The 20,992-nt window shown below is 41.5% G+C and overlaps 2 protein-coding genes across 3 annotated transcripts; both read right to left on the bottom strand.

Annotated features, from left to right (window-relative positions):
• Positions 1 to 206: 206 nt before the first annotated feature.
• LOC131670359 (protein yellow-like) lies at positions 207 to 6,222 on the bottom strand. Its single transcript, XM_058945890.1, has 6 exons — positions 6,069 to 6,222; positions 4,630 to 4,896; positions 4,336 to 4,544; positions 3,264 to 3,471; positions 2,328 to 2,663; positions 207 to 2,069 (listed from the first exon to the last, which is right to left on the bottom strand). Exons 2-6 carry the CDS (start codon positions 4,892 to 4,894, stop codon positions 1,882 to 1,884), a joined length of 1,206 nt encoding a protein of 401 aa, XP_058801873.1. The 5' UTR covers positions 4,895 to 4,896; positions 6,069 to 6,222; the 3' UTR covers positions 207 to 1,881.
• A 1,113-nt stretch (positions 6,223 to 7,335) lies between these two features.
• LOC131670362 (organic cation transporter protein-like) lies at positions 7,336 to 20,815 on the bottom strand. Of its 2 annotated transcripts, XM_058945899.1 has the most exons (10): positions 20,154 to 20,815; positions 13,343 to 13,471; positions 11,311 to 11,699; positions 11,123 to 11,226; positions 10,893 to 11,047; positions 10,322 to 10,632; positions 9,930 to 10,242; positions 9,661 to 9,842; positions 9,379 to 9,515; positions 7,336 to 9,039 (listed from the first exon to the last, which is right to left on the bottom strand). In XM_058945899.1, exons 2-10 carry the CDS (start codon positions 13,368 to 13,370, stop codon positions 8,982 to 8,984), a joined length of 1,677 nt encoding a protein of 558 aa, XP_058801882.1. In that variant the 5' UTR covers positions 13,371 to 13,471; positions 20,154 to 20,815; the 3' UTR covers positions 7,336 to 8,981. The 2 variants fall into 2 exon arrangements, with proteins under 2 accessions (XP_058801882.1, XP_058801883.1); XM_058945900.1 differs by lacking the exon at positions 13,343 to 13,471 and having other exon boundaries at positions 7,338 to 9,039; positions 20,154 to 20,802.
• Between the last annotated feature and the right edge of the window lie 177 nt (positions 20,816 to 20,992).

The following is a 20,992-nucleotide window of genomic DNA, read 5'->3' as shown; positions in this document are numbered from 1 at the left end:
AAAATGAAGTTTTTTCATCCGCCGTGTCTAATTCATTTTCAATTTATATTCATTGATAATTGAACCTTTCTTTAATACGATAAGGCTATATTTTCACATTAAATTTTCGTTTCTTGTCACTTGCTTCAGATAATTAGATTTTCCAAAATGATAATATTTTATTGAATATAATGTAGACAAAAGTTTTTAAATCCAAGTTACATTGTCAAATCACCACGTCACATGTTTTCAAAGAAACTATTAAAAACAAAGTGAACGAATGTTTCCATAAAAATCGATTTCATTAATTTCAATCATCTCGTTTAAATAAAAATGGCGAATCCCTCTTTTCGGAGAAAATGATGAGAAAATTAAAAAAACAATTGCGAGATATTCTTTTCATTAAAGTCAACAATATTCGTATTCAATTCTTTAAAAAGTTTTTTCTGTGCTTCAAAGAGACCACTTCCGATTTGATCATCATGAAGCGAGAAAAAAAAATGCCAACATTCCTTCTTCGAAAGAAAAAGCGGCGTGCGCGAGAGAGAAACTCCTAAATCTCGAGCGTCCTACGCAACGCCGCCTCGCGACCAAAAACCCGTGACAGCAGAACGAATAACCCATGACGAATGCGAAACTCACGGGCAATTTTTCTGTTCTTTTTCATGGTCGCAACGCCTTAGCGCGCGCGAAGCTGAACTAGAATAGGATTTGAATTTAATTTTATAAATACGCAGAGGGCTGGCGTAGCTTTGTTGGCGCATAACGCGTCGTCGGTGGGGCGTCCAAGACCATCGCTTTCCGACTTGGCGATGTGCGCACGCGAGAACGAGAGGGTTTTGAGAGTCAGAGCGCAAAACGACGAAGCCTCGGAAAAGGCAATTAAAAGCCGCCGGCGCGCGCGAGCGCGGAACTTTTCTATGATGCCTCTGGAGAGCCCTCGACGCGTTGACAAAGTGACAATCACTAGAGACGCGAGCGCGGCCGAGGGACGGGACGAGCCGAGAAGAGATTGCGAAATAAAGAGAGCGAGCACGGAAGCTCGGCGAAAGTCACGTGCAGTCTCGTGTTACATTTTCATTCGGCTAATTGTCCTGGCTTGCTTTTCGCGTGTCACTCGATCACTGGCTGCAGCCGCCCTCGCATCGAGTCAATTTTCGGCAGGAAAGGAGATTGTCGTCGTTAGCCGCCGAGCCATTAGGCGCCGCTTTTTTCCTCTTTTCCAAAGCTCCGTGCGCGCGCGCGCGCGTGCTGCACACGCGTGCCCAGTGCGCTGGCGTCGCGCTTTTCGCGATTGTAGAGCGGAGCCCCCGCGGCAATGCTCAGACCCCCTGGGGATTGCAAAATTAGAGGAGGGGCCTGTTGGGCGTTATCGTGAGCTGAATCCTTAAGAGTTTCTAGTCGCTTCGCGCTTTCATTAGACTGCAATCTCCGGATAATTAATCTTCAGTGATAAGGATTCTTTTGAGAGGACTGCGTGTGCTATATATGCACCAATAACTCGCTTGCATTTCAAACATCCTGCTTACCTTTTCTGTTATTTCTTTAGCAGAGTATTTATTTTAACTGAGTAATTGACAATTCAGCTCTGGCTTATCAAACAGATGTAAAAAAGTACAACGGTAATATTGGCCCGCTTAAGCATACAAGAACTGTCAAGAATATAGCGTTCGATCAATGTGTTGCGAATGATCGATCTTATCATCTTATTTCTATATATACTTGATGAACGCCGAATATTTTATGACATATTATAAGACAGCGACTTCCCATGTCATTCTTATTACAATTGAAGCGTTCGTATGGATAATGGATGTAATCGCAAATAGAATGAGACTTAATATAACTTCACTCTCTAATAAATATCACACGAAGTGCATAGAAATTCGCCAAATCACATAATTAAGCTTTGCAGTGGTGGGACAATACATCCAGAGATTGGCTGGACACAATGTACTTATTGTTCGCATCTAGTCGGTCATACATCAATTTCGGCACGTTGCTCATCAAAATATATATCTTTCTGGCCTGCGGATCGATTGTCAAGTCATTCGGAAAGGCGAGCTTTTCCGGATCTGATACTATAAGATCTGCAACAATCAATATAAGTATTCTCGATCAATTCGAACAAACGTACCAACTCCATCAACGCGCGTTCAAATTACTTTTCTCGCAACAATACAAGTTTCGAGATAAATAGACGCAATCTCGTGCAAATGTATTGTTCGTATAAAAAATATGCATCGTAATAATCAAAGTCGCTAGGGAGCGACAATAATGCCAGAATATGTATGCTCGAAGGTACATAAAACAAAAGGGACGCAGAAGACAAAAGACTTTTGACTTACTGAACGTTTGAGGCTTGAGGGGTGCATTGATGTTCCAGCAAGCGATTCCATGCCTGTTGATTTGCGAGAAATAAATGATGCCCTCTTGCAAGTCAATAGCCGATGAAGTTCCTTGACTTAGTGGGCCTTTCTCACCGGCAAGTTGGAACTGATAGTAATTATCGGAGGACACGTAACTCTCGTTCTTCAACACCGTGGTTGGCACCGAAAACTCACGGATCGCTGATAGCGCATGGAAGTACAACGTCTTGGAACCATCTTGGCGTCTCGGGGATATTGCCAGTCCAAATATACCATCTGTCCAGTGGAAGTTTATTCCCGTGACGTTGAAGTCGCCTGAGGGCCAATCCCGTAAATTAACGATGTGGTCGTCGTCGTCGTCGAGAGAGAGAGTGAGAGGGACGCTGCTGCACCGTCGATTAAGCGCAAGCACGGTAGCCAACTTTGTTTAGAGTCCGCGGGTGCGGCTTGCGCGAGCTTTTGTGCTAGCCTTTCTCATCCGCCCCGTAAATTTTACGGAATTGAGTTCACGCATTCTCTCTCTCTCTCGCTACTGACATTTGTATTACCCTGATTTTAGTAAAGTTGCGTTTTGCATGTAGTCAAATAGATTTAAAAATAAAATAAGTCGTTGGCAGTGCTAATGGCACATTTGTTTGTTTTTATTTTGAAAGCTTCTGAACACGTTCTCCACGATTCGATAACGATTAACTACGAGTAGCTCTTGCAGCGTGTTAACAAAATGTTTACATTGCCTAAAAACTTGACACTTCGCGTGACGCCATTTCGATTGAAAATAAAGACCGGATGAGAACCTCGAGTGTATCTGTGAATTGAGCCGGCAATATTCATAAAGCCATCGGCACCAGATCGCGTCACTGCGTTTTTGCCGCAGCGTCCGAGTATCGAGTATACGAAAAAAAGTGAATGCTCTACCATTCAAAGGATCAAAGTGGAAGTAGTTGTGGTGGAATCGCCAAGAGTTGTTCTGCGCCAAGCTGTAAACGACCAGGCCGTAGCCGCCGAGATCAGATAAATAAGCGTAGGCGTCGTCGCAGGCGTCTTTGTCCGAGTCGACGGCAAGGTCGCCGAAGAACGAGTCGGCTTTCTGATCCGAGTCTTTCAGCGTGTACGTGCGAATTATCTGAAAAAGTGTCGGAATCGTCCGAAATATACTTATATACTCACCTGCTCTCGGCCTTCCCTTTTCCTTCGGCTCATCCCCCTTGCTGAGAAGCAGTCATTGATCATTTTTAAGCAACGCACGCGCGCGCGCCTGGCCCTGTCTCGACTTCTTCCTTTTTCCAGTCTTATCGATCAAAGTTAACGCGCAGCGATGCTTTCCCATCCTTTCACCTACCGAAGGGGCCTTATTCATTTCACGGGCTTTTAAACGACTACGCGTTCTCGTGTATTTCTCTTTCCATGGCATTTCCTAACTTTGAGTTTGCCTAGCCGCACCAACGAAAGAAGTACGCGCGCTTCGAGCGTGCGTTCGTTAATTGTATCTTTCCTCTTGCCAGAAGTAGGGTAGCTAGCTCGTATTGCGCGGAGGTCATTCATTTCAAAGAAATGACAGTGACGCACCGCAGCGCGCGGCAGTTGCCCGATGTCGCGCGCACCGTAATTCATGTGCGATTTTACTGAAAGTTTCGCGAAAAGAAAGAACGGATAAAAAATGATGACGCCCCGCGATGGGGCGATAGTCAAATCATTTATTTCCTTTATTTGCCGTGGTAACATCTGTTAATGCGACTCATTTCCTGTGAGAAAGCGTGATAATGGGGGAAGTGGATGTGTACAATAAAAACGCCGCACCAACTACTATTTTTCAAGCCGAGTACAGTTAGCACGGAACCTCGTATCTTTTCGATTTATTTACGTCGTACTCTGCTAGATTAGATTTTTCCGAGCTATGAACTTTCGGCTGATTTATGAAAATCACCTTGCGAGCACTCTTTGCACTTGCGACAGCAAGAAGGTAGCCGAACAAAATGCAAAATCATACCTGATCGGTCTTCAAATCGATAACGATGAGCCTTGGCTGTCTGACGAGTTTAGTGTCGCCCAATATATCATCGATGCCAGTGTCAACGCCCCAAAGCCGATCGCAAGCATCGACCCTAACGCGAAAGATGCTGATAATGGCATCGTTGCTTGCCGAGTGCACGTCGTTAGCTTCCCAGCTTGGGTAGGGATTGAGACTGGGCGACGGGCCTGCAAAGTGCGCGAGCGCAATTCGAATTAATCGCCGCGCATAAGAGCAGAGTTCCCGAGATAAGCGAGAAAGTTTATATCGTACCATTGGCGCTCGACATGGGGATGTAATTCAAGTTGGCCGGCACACCTTTCTTCCATCGTGGCACGGTAATGAACATTTTGTCCTTCCATACTGCAACGCCAAGGGGCAGGTTGTCCGACTGGATGAAATCTCCGGAAGCGATGTATGCCTGTTTCATTGATTCGTTCGGGAAGTTATAGTCGAGCTTGTCCCAGGAGTACACTGTTTCGGGCGCGTGACAGGCCACTCCTGTCACTAGCGCCAATGCCATTAATGCGCATCGCATATCTGCAATTGGACCAGACTTTATTTAAAATGACCTTGCGTTATGGAGGCTGGAAAGAAAGAAAGCCATTCCGAACTCTGTCGCAAATGTACAAAGATGCGAGGTCGCTGTTCCAAGGCGACGCGGACGTCTCCTAGGTGAAACAACTTTTATCCGCGGTAGAAGCATCGTTTTAACGAGCCGATCTTTTCAATGCCCAATTGCATAATCAACTTATCTCTCGATGCACTCCCGCTCGTGATTTATTATCCTCGCGCCACGATTACTTTAATGTCGTTATAATCGACTCTCAAGAATCACCTGAGAATGAGATTTAATGGATCTAATCGATAGTCCCGCCGAGGTGTAATAATTTTAGCTTCGAGAATTTATAGGCTCTTCCAGTGAAATCTCATCTGCAGGCATGAAATTAACTATTCACGGCTACGCGTCTCTCTGTTTGAATGCGACTAACGTTGTACTTTTGAGAGAAAGCCTTTCAACAAAAGCTACACGAGCACGCACGCAGTTCGTGTTAACCGGTTTCGATTTAACGTTCGCGTGGTATTACTGCGCGTCGAATAGTTTCCTCGGATATAACGATTCTCTTTCGCGTGATTTTAATCCGCGCAACAATTATCGTTTGAACCGATCGTTTCCGCGAGGGACCGTTGGATTTGCACGACCGATAGGAACGGTTGACCGACAATCACGGGAATTTTGAAGCGCGCTTTGGCAAGCGTGAACAAAGAAACGCCGACAATAGAGCCGTTGTCCAAAATAATAACGCAATGGTCGACGATGAAGGTATTTGCTATAAGTTGTAATGAATTGCACGACAATTGCCATTAAAATTGATTAGCAACAGTGGCTTTGCAGAACGTGAGCCTGGAATAGACCGGGAGAGCTGTTTGGGAAAAGTCGAGAAGAGCAGAGAAGAGCAAAGTACCGATACAGCTGTGAGCGCGCGTTACGTATTTGAGGTTGGAGGCGGCGCTCGGTCGCTGTAGCGCTCGCTGTAACGGGCACGCGCCGGGCGTCTTAGCAACGTACTCTCGCGCGCGCGGGCCGGCCGATGCGCGCACGGATAAGCTCGAATGCACCGGAGCTCTCTGCAATTTGGCGCGCTCGCGCGGGTAACTCAATACTTTTCCCCGAGCACGCGGTCTATTGTATATATGTTGGCCATACTCACTGATACGTGAAGCAACGCGCGCGCGCACGCACGCACGCACCCACACACGCACACGCGAGCGAGAACGAGCGAGTGTCTCCGCGGGAGAACGGTGTAGCGCCGAATGGAGGCTATAGTTCGTCGGGCCGCGATTTTATAGCGCAGCGCTCGCTTGACTGCCGCGCGTACCTGCGCTGTATGTGCCTGCAAGAGAGCGCCCGAACATTATATCACATCAAACGGGATTGTCCCCGTCGCTTTCCTCTTTTTCTCCAACGCCAATGCACCTGAAGCGCTTTGCATTCACCGGGGATTGGCTATTCCAAGCTGATGCTGTGTATACACCGTTGCCCAGATATACCTGGGCTCTATTGCTACGATTGCCATTTTCCATTAGACAATCAATTGAATTATTCATGCCTTTGGTTGCCACCGACTCCAGCCACGACTCCAGCTACCAGTTTGTTTGTGCTCGCCCGGCTGCTACGAATAGAGCTAGACCTAACTTTTCGCCTCGCTGTATCAACCGAAATGCGATTGCCGTGTTGCTCGTGTTGCTACGTATATATCTGCGTTACTGTTTTCACCTCTTGCCGACTTGATTCCATATGGACGACGTTTCGTTGAATTTTCGTTGCCAATGTTTTAGTTATTATTTCAATCGTGTCTTACTTCGATCACAACTATTATTAACATCCTTGTGATTGTTTCATCTTAAACGTGAAATTCAACAACTTTAAAAGGAAAATATTTAGCCTAAACTGCCAATCATTTTCTTACTATTCAAAGAAAATATCATTTAGATCGCTAATCTTTATGACATGGTAATTTTTTTTAAACTAAACATGCTAGTCTAAATAATATTATGTTTTTTTTCTGCGTGTTTGTTTCGTTTTACACGTATCTGCAATAGAACAGAATGTTTCCAGCGAATAAGACGACTTTTTTTAAACGGGATGTGCTTCTGGATCTTTTAATTAGTTATAATAATGGATATATTCATTTAAATTGAAATTAATTCATCAGCATTTCCTGAAAAAATAATAATGACTAATTTGAAGTAAACAGTAGTTCTGGAATTAAGACTTTTGAAAAACTTTCAAACGATCACAGCTTTGGCATCGTCCAATGACAGTAACAGTAGTATTCTGATGAGCAAGGGTAGTACAATGGTAAATATATATTTCCGATGCCTTTGTGAAACAAATATTTATGAAAAGAAAGCAAATGCGCAATGAAAATTTCCGCTGGATAGCACATCGCATTCAGTATTGCGTGTGTGTGTGTGCTTGTTTCATGCTCAGCCCATTCGAGTGCGTGCATTAGGGTAATTCGAATAATAACCATAATTACGTCGACAGGACTCATCTCTGAGGATGATTCTGTGTCAATGATTTGCCAGCGCTCGCGCTATGCGGTTTTTACATGATTACGGCCTTTTGTTGCGTGATTTGCGTAAGCGACAATTTATTCCAGCACAACTTAAATAGACTCCATACATATATTTTTTAACAATAGCTAAACTTTCGGTTCGCGAATACGTACTCATCTTTTTCACATAAGATGGTTTTTGATCATCTTTCAACATTACATTGTACAAACAATGCAGCTGTTCTTCTTGCATAATTTATTCCATTTTGTTTGCTACAAAAGAAACTAATGGAAAGACAAACGTTGCAATCACGCGAAATGCAAATAACGAATCATGAAAGGAGTGTTGATCGAGCCTTAAGAAAACGAGTAGCTTGTTGGTTCATTAATATGTAATGCTTCGATCAAGTCCAATGCTCTCCACTGCGGATTGTTTCATTTGAATGCTAGTCGGAAATCTTGGGAGCCGCACTCGCGCGCTGGAGGTCTCGAGAATGTCTTCTAATCCTTCAATGGGAGAGAAGCCGTATTTAAACAAGTTGAAAGGTTTAAATTTGCAATGTAAAGATGTAACGTAATCAAAAGCCCCGAAGCACGGGAAAAATATTTAACAATGCTTCAAGGAAACGATTAAGATTTACTACCATCTGGATCAAAGTTATAATTTCAAATCGATGACTCTTTATTTCTGTTACTTAATGTCTCAGTAAGAAATCATAATATTTTTTTATTTTATCTCATGTATTTAAGTATTTGATTGGAGTTTACCATATTTCAAATGGCTTTTGCAACTTCCTACTGTACAAATTCTATGAAAAACTTTGATCGTCAAATATGACGTAGCAATGTTCGTACCTCGCTTTAAAAACTTTCAAATAAGCGCATCTCCGCTTATCAGGTGGCGACATCTCGGGATTTCTTTGTACACTCATCAGGGATCTAGCGGTAACAAAATTACTGGTACGCAACGAAATTTCCTACTTGATCGCCATTTAGCAAAAAAAAAAAAGAAAAAAATACAATTTATTGCAAATAGTAACATTGCATGTTGCTTATTTATTTTTGTAAAAATAGATGTATTTACAGTAATATGCTAAAGCTTCATTATTTGAAATATTACGCAAAAGTATATGTTGGAATTGCTGAAAGTGACTTCTCAAGTAGTGTAGTTTAAAACTGATTATCAACACTTTCTTTAGAATACATGATTCAGTATTTCATAATTAAAATTTGTGACGTTCTGTACAAAAACAATAATTTATACATCATTTAATTAAAATTGTTTTAACGGTATAAAAACTTACACATCTAAACGCATCTGACTTGAAATATTCGACAATATCGCAATGATTACATAGATCTTGATGAATTCGTGTCATCCGATGATATGTGAAAAATTATTTTAAGTCCTACAATTGATCTAATACTCGTAACTCCACGTTCGGTGAAACAAATAAATAATCGTAACGAATCAATTTCAGGCACCGTTATATCGCAGAATTAGATTTTTTGTCGTCTATTTCAATTTTAGGCTGGATGAAGCATTATCTCTTTTTTTCTACTTTACAATATCATTTTAGAAACTTGTTTATCCTTATATTTTTTAATAGCGCTCTCTGATCTGTAACAACCAAATTTTAATTATGTGTTAAGTGCGATAAATTTGTAGGAGTTCTGAAAATATATTTTTTAGCAAAACGAATCTTCATGATGTAAAAAGATATTCTGCTTAATATTGTTGCAAAATCATTCTTTTTGAAGAAATATTATCAATAGAAGCAGAATCCTGTTATTGCAATATTCTTGTTACAATATGAATAATTTTGTACCAAAAGGATTTTACTTAAAAATAAATTATTTTTGACACGAGAAGCTAATTTTTTCAGTGGTAATTTTAGCCGTAATGTGTTTTTAATCTAAGTTACGTTGCCTCTTTCAAATTAGTTAATATCTTACTCACTTTCCAAAATCTTCTCCGTCCTGCAAAGTTTCAGGAAGTTCACAGCCATTAGTTTCCGGAAGTAAAATGCAGAGAGCAGCACCAATTATTGGCAATATTCCAAAGATTACAGGTGGTAACCACGGCTTGACTTTGCCCTGAAATAAAAGATGTAAAATTTAATAGATGAGCTGAGAAAATTAAAGTGAAAGTTATGAGTTTTCAAAAATAACGTGTTTACTGAATCTAAGCATTCCATTTGATCAGCAAGCTCGAACTCTTAAATAAAACCACATATCTTACCAGTGAGACGACGAAAGGTGCTAGAATAGATCCTATTCTCGCACACATACTGCTCGTTCCAACGCCAATATTTCGAATGACAGTGGGAAAGAGTTCACCAGAATATAAGTAAACCGTCGTGAACGAGACAGACATACCGACAATGCCAAAGCAAGCTAATATTAATTGAAGCCACTGTAGGTCTGAAACAAATATTAGTACATTAACATTTTGCATAAATTTACAAAAATACTGAAAAATGTTATAACGTGATATGAGATTCTACCCACCTTTGCCAACGAAAAGTAATAGAACAGCAGCAATTCCGGCAATTAAGTTGCTTGCGACTAAAGTTATTCGTCTGCCCAAAGCATTCATCGTCCACCATGCAAGGAAATTTCCGGGAATTTGAATCAGCCCAGAAAGTGCAAAATTGAGGAAGATATCACCACCAACATGCCCAATGTATTGAGACATGCCGAAAAGACCCATTCCACAGACAATCCAGTTGAAGAAAATCGCTAAAGATTTTACCCTCATATTGGGCGTACGAAAGAGATCCAAAAACGAGGCCTTGCCATCTGCCTCGGTTTTCTTAGAATTCTAAAAAGATAATTCGATTTCGTTGAAGAAGAATCTTCATAATTGAATGAATGGGCAAAATTTCATTTCATTTCTTTACCTGATGCAAGCAGTGCTGTCTCACAACTTCTGATATGTCCTGGCCATCTAATTTATTAATTTTGGCACCAGTTTGAAGTACTTTGCAAGCAGCTTTCTGTTTACCCATAGCGAGTAGCCATCTCGGTGACTCGGGAACGACCCACCAATAGCTGAGCAATATAATAGATGGTAAAGTCATAGCTATTTGGAGATGCTGCCAATGTCTAAACCAGTATGCTAAACCGGCAAGTGACATGTGACCTATGCTGTAGGGAATCTGATACAGGATCGTAATTGCAGCTCGCCAACGTTTGCCAACTATTTCCATGCCTGCGCAAACAAACGTGATATGAGATTCTAATTCGATAAAGCTATTATTAACGCAAAGTAAGTTGATGGTTTTTAGAATCATTGAAAATTCACGTGTGTACATTCGTAAATATAGCTTTGGTAATTAACCAATTGTTCGTTGTGCGAGAGACGGTAGCGTTCAATCGGCAACTTTTTGCTTCTACGTGCACATTGATTCGACGCGAAAAGACTCGAATGGAATATTCAAACGATAACAATAAAATGTCAAGACAACTTACAGATTACGTAACTGGTGACCATAGTGCCGCCGGTTGCCAGTGCGCTCAAAAATTTCATGAATAGGAGAGCAGGAAACCACGGAACTACAGCACAGCCAATGCCGGATATTAGTTGCAGCACTATCGAACCCATTAATGGAAGTTTTCGTCCGAACCTGTACGAAGTAATCAATTTTTATTGCTCTAACGATTATTAACGATAAGACAAAAGAATCAAAATGGTAACTCGCCTGTCGGATAAAAAGCCAAAGAAGATACTCCCGAGTAAAACACCAAACATGAGAATCGACTGCTGAAGGTTCGCATAGTACGAGCGTGAACAGACGAGATTCCACTGAAAAGAAAGATGTCCATAAAATTCTGCGCCATACGACTGTGATTATACTGGAGCTCGTCGATATAATATGCACACATGTACCTGTGATATTATAGTCTCAGGAAAGACACTCCTGTCGTACTCCCACTGAGTGCACTCGACGTCAGTGCCGTTGACTTGTACGTAGCACTGATCTGCCGTCGCATTGCCGTACATCGGCGTGGTGCAGTTGTAGGCCTGTTTAGGTGCCATGAAGACAATTGCGAGCTGATGCCAGGCGACGGGAAACTTGACGAGAGATATCGCCGTGCAGACCAAGATCTGCCAACGGCCGAGGTAACCCATCGAACGCTGCACCGCATCACCGTCATCCTCGTTGTCCTGCTGAAGCTGCTTTTGATTGACTGTCGTGGCTGCCGCCTCCGCGTCCTTCCCATTGATTATCTGCTGACGCTGCTTGCCGTTTAAAGCTGCTATCCCATTGAGGATGTCTGTGTCGAGGCATGCCCCACAATAAATCCATTCGATTATTTGTCGCAATGCGAGGAACTTATATATATATGCTCGAGATTGAGCTTTTAGGTAAGTGAAGTAATTATTGTACAGGACTGCCATCGAGTGAAGATTTTACGTAGATTTTCGCTAGCTTAATGATTGTTTCAATGCACGATTATATTCGTCGACTTAATGCCTACTGCAAGTATCTTGTTTTTTTCCATTCCTATAATTTCAGATTTTTGACATTACGCGACAATGCAAACGATAAATTCGTTTCGCTCACATTTGGAAAAAAGTGTCATTTATCCGTATACTCAGCAAACTCGCAGAATGACGTCATTGACATTGTTTTTGCCGAGTCAGATCTAGTACATACGTGAATCATGTTACTTTCTAAAAAAGAGGGCTTCATTCAAGATTAGCAATTACTTCACATTAGATACAATCATATGAGTGACAGGAACTGCTCGACGCATCTAATTACATAATGTGGTTTATTCGTCACTACCATGAAATTACCGCGGATAATTATTTGAGCGTTTGGAATCATTCTTGTTAAAATCGCTTCTAACAGGAGTTTCGAAATTAATTATCTGCTCTATATGTTTATATCTTGGAAGTCTGAAAAAAAGGTACAATGCAAATCCTATTTGCGTTTCGCAAGCCACTATGAATTCTCTATCAAATTTTTTTATCGAGAATTTCTGGATCGTTAATGGAATTATTTATGATAAAATTGTTGAGTTAAAAATGTGACTGAGATACTTTTCTTATAAAAGTTTCTTTGACGGTCGAATTGACATCGCTGCAATTTTTAGCAAAGTAAATAAAACAGTGCTTTTCCTCCTTCAAAATAACTTCAAAGTTCACCGATAAGGAAGGAAAGCACTAGCTAGTCTCGTAGTGACAGATGTTCATTTAGATACGTATAGTAAGCATCGTTAGATGTAGTTACACAGGTAAAATAGCGTATAGTTCACGACCCTGTAACACTTTATTACGAGGATATACATACATCCAAACTAATGCAGCCCCCGGCGGCGAGTGCAAAAGAACGCAGACAGGATGTCGCGCGTGAAATAAGTTGAACGTCATAATGACACGTTTGTGAAGTATACTCGTACACCGCGCGAAAGCGGCGCGAGACACTAAATGCGATGAGTGATGGGGGGAGCCTTGAGACGATCGAGAGCAACCTTCGCGCAGTCTTGCGAGACATATACTGATGGCGGTGCAGGTAATAGCAGCCCTCGAAACGTTCGATATTGGTATTCGCTTTTATTACAGTGAGTAAGGATCAGCAAGAATTTTATATTTTGCGCTACTTATTGTTTAATCTTTCAGTTTTGAGCTAAGATCGGCTTCATAAACATTTCGACGAGGAATTCCCTCTTTTTATTCGAGAGAATGTCAAATGAAAATTACTAGATAGACGCCTAGTTCAAACCAGATAAACTTTTGACTATGACGTTGACGAAGAATTATTTTTGTCCGAAAAGACTTTCGACTTCCGTTAACAAAAAATTTTTTTAGTTTCATTCTTTTTTCAAGAAATCGAAAGCAAGATTATAATGCAGTCGCTGATGAAATGACGTTATTTACGACGTGGTTGTTTAGTAATTCAAGCTGCACGTACCATGTTCGTTGATTTGCAAATTCTTCATTACACTGCCTGGTAATGCAGGTCGTCAGAGTTAACTATTGTCACTCAACCGTTTGTTATTTTCTTTCTATTTTTTTTTTTTTTTTTTTTGAATAAATAAATCTGCAACACAAAAAGTAATAGTAGCTTTTAGAAAATAGTCAACAGTAATTTCAGTATTTTTCGTCTTGTTCAATTTCACGAATCATAAGTAGTTCTAGGAATTGCTCTAATAGAATTCTAAATAATTGCAAATATCAATATGAATATATTCAAGGATCAAAACTACAATACCAACTGAAATCATTTCGTTTACTTTATATAGTGGATATCTTGCACTCCTTGCGTCAAAAATGTTATCATCATTAAGTACATAGATATAAAAGATTATTAATTATTCCAGACCTCCTTGTTACTAAAAACTGAAGAAAAATCGAAAAAACGCGTCAGTTAGTTCGGAAGTTGGAAAACCTAAACACATGGAAAAATTAATCAATTTACTTTGCAGATACGTTTATAGTTACACTGTTTGAACGGATTTCTTAAGTCAATAAATAGTTAGATATAAATGTTCATGTAACTGCTGATTGTTGTAAGTGATTAAATTCGATTGTTTTCGAGATAGTTATGCAAGCTCTTACATGTCTCACTGGCTATTATGAGCACTTTACTTCTTCCGCGGTACTTTTATCACAAGTCTATGTCTTTTGATCTATGAATTAAAAAGTTACAATATAATTTGCACTTATTATGCGAATCGAATGAAGATATATTGAAAATCGATTTATTTTCGAAATAAACTAATTTTAAATATTTTTACGCGAGTATAAAAATGAAAATAAGCAATTAATTATTATTTGATCCATCGTTAATTCAAACTGTCGCAAAGTTATTACATGTTGAAAAGCGGCTTAAAAAAATAAAATGAGTTATCGGTATTTTTTGAGTTGTAAAATGCCTACTTTTCGTCAGCTAAGTTGCATGAATAACCTGTTACGCAATCGCAAACAAACATGAGCTTCCTTGTAAACTGCATAAAAACTGCATAAAACAGCTCCCTCGATCTTGAACTTAACGCTTGACAGTGACAGTTCAAGTCCTTTCTTGCAGTTATAATCAGAGGTTTCAAGTAGTAACCAATAATCGTAACGATCGTAGCGAAACCTGGAGAGGAAAGTGGCGAAGAATTTGATAGATCGATCCCTGTGTTTGAAAAGCTTTGCGTAGTCGCATCACGCAGACCCTGACATTAACGTCAGCCGCGCGTCTATCGCATAAATTATCCTAACGAAGCGGTTCTCGCGTTACCCGAGCTTGGCTTTATTAGCAGCTACAGACTTCAATTCTTTCCTCTATTCGTGCTCGAGCTTGTTAGACAAACGGCCTCAAGCATTTCGGCCGTTGACATTAAACATCGTCGTCGCATGCTTATCATCGAACTAGATAGATCTGCAAGCTACGCCAGATCTGCGCATGTATTTTTTTCTTCTGGCAAGGAGCGAATGATACGTCTGAGGGAAATAGCAAACACAATGTCGAGGAAGAGAAGCATTATTACAGTGGTATTTAAGATTACATATGGAATACCAATTTCTTTTTTCCATACTGAGGTAACATAGCAGACGTCGCCGCCGGTCTCGCGCATATTTTATGCTGATAAGAGAATATATGGTCGTTAACATAAGCAATGTTTAATGCAAACGACTGCGTGTGTGATCGGTTTATTGAACTGTATCTGCCGCGAGGAAAGAAAAATACGCCGTTCACTCGTCGATGTATCGAAAATCAACGGTAAAAAAAAAATTACGATAATGCGAATTCCTGATTAATTGCTCATTTTTTGCCTTGCTCTTGCTATGTCAGTCATTATACATGAATAATATCATTACAAATCGTTGACTATTATGTTTTTCCTTGAATATTAAAGAGAAAAAGACATTATCAAAGCTCGTAACGACAATCTAAATAAATAAATGCATAAAAGTAATAGAGGATGTAAATTAACAGTATGATATCTCCTGCAATACTACTTTTCACATAAATCAATTAGTAACTCGAGATGTGTGATCAGGGCAGAAACGTACTGCGCGTTCGATGAAATAAATCAACACTTAAACAAACTCGTAAAGCAATAAAGCATGAAAGCATCAGCAGCGCGAAGAGTATTTCACAACGGCGCTCAATCATAGAGAGTAGCAAGCGACTACGTGGGGAAGGAAAGAAGTAAAAGAAGTTGCCGATAGAGTGCAACGCGGAGTACGGCTACATAGACGTAAGCGTGAGCGTTGGCTAGTTGGACGATTATCGTGCAAAGTTACCTGCAAGTTATTACGGCTTTATAGCTAGCATCTTCGTGGAAGAAAGAGAGATGAAGCAGACCTAATTATAAACCGACGTGTTGGCCGTCGGCGGCGGCAGCGGCGAGCTTCTGCATGATCCCGCAACGAACGACTAGCAGTAGCAAAGACTCTGGCAAGCGGGCAACTCTCTGATCTGTCCGTCGGTCCGTCGAGCAATTTTCGAGGGAGGGACGGACGGCTGGACGCCACGGTTTTAATGCGCGGTTGTACGCGCGCTGCCCGTCTGCATGGCTTTTCCAAGAAAGTGCGACAATCGGCTCTTCGGCGAAAGAACGTTACGCGCGCCGGTTTCGCCAAGCACGCACAAGGAGGCTCTTTTAATCGGGCCGCTCGTCGTCGTTGCCCGGCGATTGCGGGGAAAAGCGACGCCTCGCTTGTCCGCCGGTGCGTCTGCTCGACGAGACCGTTTCGCTTGTTCATTACTTCAAGTGACGATTGCTTGATCGTTTTCAATTCGGCGCTGCAACTTTGTTCGACAACTATGCCGTAATGACTTTCGGCTTTGCGAACCACGGTCTATACATGGATACGCGCGTGCCGTTGCCAATTACGCACTTGAGAATAGAGCAACGACGAAATTTCCACCGTTCGCAATTCCTTGCAATTTGTCCAGCTGACATTTTGTATCTTCTAATGAAAGCATTCGCTCAATAATGTTCAAGTCAATCGGAATAGCAATTTTATTCTTGTGACCGATCAATCCGACTGCCGAAGATATTTAAAAGTTATTACTGCACGTGCACATTCGGTTGTGGATAAGAAACTTTAGTAAATGAAGGATAAATAGGAGGTGATCAGAAATGACACGAAAACAGGATCTATAATCGCTAACGACTACAGTACCTTCGTTTAATGTTATTCGTCGTGTCTTCGGAAAGCTCGTCTGTCGAGTGGTCGAGTATCTACCTAAGTGTGTACGAGAGATTATTAGCAAGAAGCAATTTTGAAACCTCAATTGGCTAATACTACGTTTGGTCCCGACCGCGCGACCGCAGTCTGGACTTTCGCCGACGACGATGGGAAATGTCATTCTCGCGTACGCGAGGAATTTCCACCCGAGATCATGAGAGAAGCTTGTTGGCGCGGCTGTTTATTCGAGCGCGCTTCGCGATGCATCATCTCGCGCGCACAAAAGCAATCCGCACACATGCACACAGGAAAATTGGCATAGATTCCAAGCGGCGCTAGCGCGCGAAATATCGCTTGGCCTTGGCTTCCAAGTCAACTGCTGCGCACGTTTATGCACGTGCAGCTCGCGAGCGACGACATGAATGGCGGAGTACTCGTACCCTTCTTTTGCGATCAGAAAGAAAAAAAAACAAGCAATAATCCGCGCGCGAGAGGAAGCCCTCGTATCCGGCCCCTGCTGCCACTCTTTGCGAGTCACAAACGACTTTTAAGAAACTACTAGATTATCGTGAAGACCTGTCGCAGCCGACGATTAATGGCAGACGAGGCGCGACGAGGTTTAGGAAAGCTTTCGATATAGCTGGAACTTTTCCAGCTTCTAAAGGTGCGCTACGACAATAATAATGATTCGTTAGTATTGAACACTTGAATTTTATATTGCCTCGATCTATTTGTCAACAGCAGTGGCTGCCGCGCGTGGACGTAAGTGTAATTAAAAAGTTAGTCGACAAATTTTTTCGATCTCATTCGGCTTAATAGCTTGAGCGAATAACCTGCCATCAAAATACGCTTTAAGGAATCTATTTCAACGATTGCCATCGGTACATCGCTTCACGTTCGTTAGGAAAGTCACGCCATTTGCCGGCCTTCAATTACTCCAAAGACACAGCAGTTTAAAAAGCATTACAAGCTCACTGTCTTGTATTTTCAAAACTGACATCTGAAACGAATACCCGTGCAATTGCATGAAAGTTACACAGAGTACGCAAATAAAAAGCTCATAGCTCGACGAAATTGGAAAATAGATTGTCCAATTAATGTCATCGGTTATTCCCACCAATTTTTAGCAATTACATCCATGGGTAATTGGCGGAGTAAAAACGCGCGGACGAAAAAGAAAAATTGGCGCTTCTAACCAGCATAGCTTTTATGCAATAAGACGATTTAGAAGCTGCACGAATGTTTGTGTAGAGATGCAAATCATAGGTCTAATAATTTGTTGAAAGATAAAATGTCTTTAATGACTCTCTTACGCTCATTGTGATGTAATTACCCAACGACTTTTCAGATTATGCAAGCGCTTACATTTTCTTTGATTTTCTGCATTTTTACGTATGCCCCGCAAGCTATTAAAGCTTACGTTACTAAATTCAAGAGGAATGAAGCGAGTGGCGAAAAAAAAAATGCGTATAAAGGAAACGGCAAAGTAAGTAGTTAATTGGCTGACATTTGCCGCGTAGAGTCTGCTATCTCTGTAACGATCTGACTATCTTAATTGCGTTCTAAGCGTTCAGCGGCTTAAGCTCAATAAAAGATTCATTGTTGTCAATGATTATAATTACTTCCCATTTGTCACGAGCATCCCTTTGAAATCGGTGATCGAGTGGCAGTGAGACACAGTGATAATCTCGTATGGAAATCTTCAATGTAATTTACATATCGAACGGTCGTAATCGAATTAACCCAGCAAACCAATCTGAATTAGAGCTGTATTTGAATACGAACAACTGAAGTCAAAGTAGAAAGTAGGTCACGACGATTTCCAAGAACAAAGTATACGAAAAAAATGACATGGGCACGATCGAGCTCATTAATAATCTAAAAGAGCCGACAGTCTTAGATACACTATCGGAATTCCGACTAATCGCAGCTGTGATTGACGACTGCTTGTACAATATTCATTCAGCGATATTCATCTGTAAATTTCCTCCGCAACCACAAGTATAAACACTCGGTCCATCGAAAATTTCAATATACGCCTAGGACTCGTCGCGCTGTTTAGTCAGTACGCCTCAAATCGGTAACGAGGCTCGATCTTTTCATTTACCGCACATTCGCACTCCGTGATATACATGCTACTGCTATCGGCAATAACATTTCAATAAGTACCGAAATAGCATGGCGTCAAGCCACTCGTAGAGATCCCGTAAGAAATCCTGCGCACTTGTTTTTTTTCCCTATATATATATATGCATAAACGTTCGGTGTACGACTCCAATGCCCGCAACAATTACGTAGTTTTCCTCACGACCTGATGTTTACAATCGATTTGAGTGAGAAAAATGTTTTGCGTCAGTAGCTCGGTTATTGGAAAATATTGCAACTTTGACAAAGAAATAACATTGCGTATTCGTACCGAGACTTGCAGTATTGATGACTTAATGCGTCGATTATAACATTTTTTTTTCTTTTGAGCCATTTACAAGCTTTTACTATATTTTCCTTTTCGGCTTGTCACTTGTTTTTATCTTTTTCTTCATCGATTTGTATTTTAACATTTTTAAAATAGGTTTTTATGCAACGAAGAGCAGGATTTTTATCTTGAAAGGTTAACCAACCTTGAATAACGCCTGACTGTCATTTTATGAATTTCATAATGAATATTACCTAGATTTCATCGACACGGTATGATAATGATTCCGGTCAAAAAGAAAATTCAAATGAATTGACGCGTGATTTTTTTGTTGCTTCCACGCAACGTACGCTCTTTTCTTGCTCATTTGAAATATGCGGAATGATGTAAGAAAAATTTGTTCATTGACCTTTCTTGAAATGAATTGAGTGTGATAATGAAAAGTAGAAATATAGTTTTTCAATCGTCATGACATATATTTGACGAGTCATCACATTAGAAAGTATAGCCTAGAGAGTTAATATAGTATTGTTTGCATAATAATTTGATTTGCAATAAAATAATAATAGAAAATCCCAGTTGTGTAAATGTTTCTCACGAAATGTCTGTCTGGATTGATGGAGCTTTGCGTTGTAAAAATCGACGCGGTCAGTCGACTAAAATGACGAGAGACAAAAGAAAGAATGGAAAATTGTGAAAAAGCAGACGTTTTGGTTTGACCGATAATCGAACCGTTGCCTTCTCATACGTATTACTCGATAAAGATGCTTTGGTTTTGCGTAACCTCTTGTGACGTGATTAGAAGCCCTCGGTAATTGATTCCGAAGAAAGCCGAGCGATCTCTTTTTCAGGACAGTTTGACGTTTCGCTCAAAATCAAAGTCAATCATTTAGATGTTTCTCTAAACGACTTTCAATGCCATTTCAAGTTCTCGCACAGTACGTACACTCATACTATTGAATGGCCAATCAGAAGCGCTTACGGTTCATTCATAAGGCAATAGATATACATACATGGCGAAAGCGCAAAGCGACGAAGGGTGACGAGCGGTGAATTTGCCGGCGAAGTAAATCGTAAAGTAAATCGAGAGGAAAGAGAGCGCGACGAGTATCGAACGATTTTCTCGAATCCGGCGAGAAAATGGAAATGACGTAGAGCGCGCCAAGCAAAAGTGTCAACTCACCTCTGTACGCGTGCGTTCCCACGAAGGTAGATATGCTTATTCAAATATGTATCTTGCTTATTGACCTCCGGAAGTCGTCAGGCCTCGTGTGTGCGTACGCGCGTCTGTGCAATCAGACGGTGCGTGCGGCGCTGTCGCAGCTGCGGAAGCGGGCCTCCTCGGCAACGCACGTGCTCCCGCAAGACTCGTTTCAAGCTGCGCCCGTTTTATATCGTGGAGCCGCGACAGGGATAAAGCTTGACTCCGTGCGTGGCTTTTTACAAACTGCCCACTGCGGCTACCAATGTTTTATCTTCGGCTGAGTGTATCTGTCCAACGGTAAGCGTCTCTTCTTTCAAGTCCTTATCGCCGCGAGGAAAAGAACAACGAAAGCCACCTCTCTCGTTCGCGATGATTCTCTATATCACATTCTCGTCTAGGCTCGTCGAGCCGCAGAGTCGAGAGCCGAAGCGCTGTCCACTTGGCGATACGTGCGTGCGAAAATCGTAAGTCGAGAGTCCAACTTCGAACGTGAGTAAGCACCGCGAGTCCGAGTTTCGCATCGAGCGCTTACTTCTCTGCCAATGCGTTCTCCAGACAAGTGGCACGCGTGTTAAAGAGCGCGCCAAGCCGAGCCGTAGCTCTTGGAAGAAGGAGAAGGTACAGGCACCGACGACATACGTACTTACGTGCGGGAAAAACGCTTAACGAGCATATACATTCATACGCGTGCGCGTATGCGTATCGATAAGTCGCGAGTGAGCAAGTGCGGCGTTTGCGTGTGCTGGTGCCGCGGCAAAAGAAACGTAGTGAGAGATGGCGCCAGAGGATGAATGCCTGTCCATCGAAGCATTTAATAC

The sequence above is a fragment of the Phymastichus coffea genome, unplaced genomic scaffold (assembly GCF_024137745.1).
Source record: "Phymastichus coffea isolate CEN01 unplaced genomic scaffold, Cenicafe_Pcof_1.1 PCOF00109, whole genome shotgun sequence".
NCBI lineage: Eukaryota > Metazoa > Arthropoda > Insecta > Hymenoptera > Eulophidae > Phymastichus > Phymastichus coffea.
Note: the sequence above shows the minus strand (reverse complement) of the source record. Positions and strands in the feature narration are given on the sequence as shown.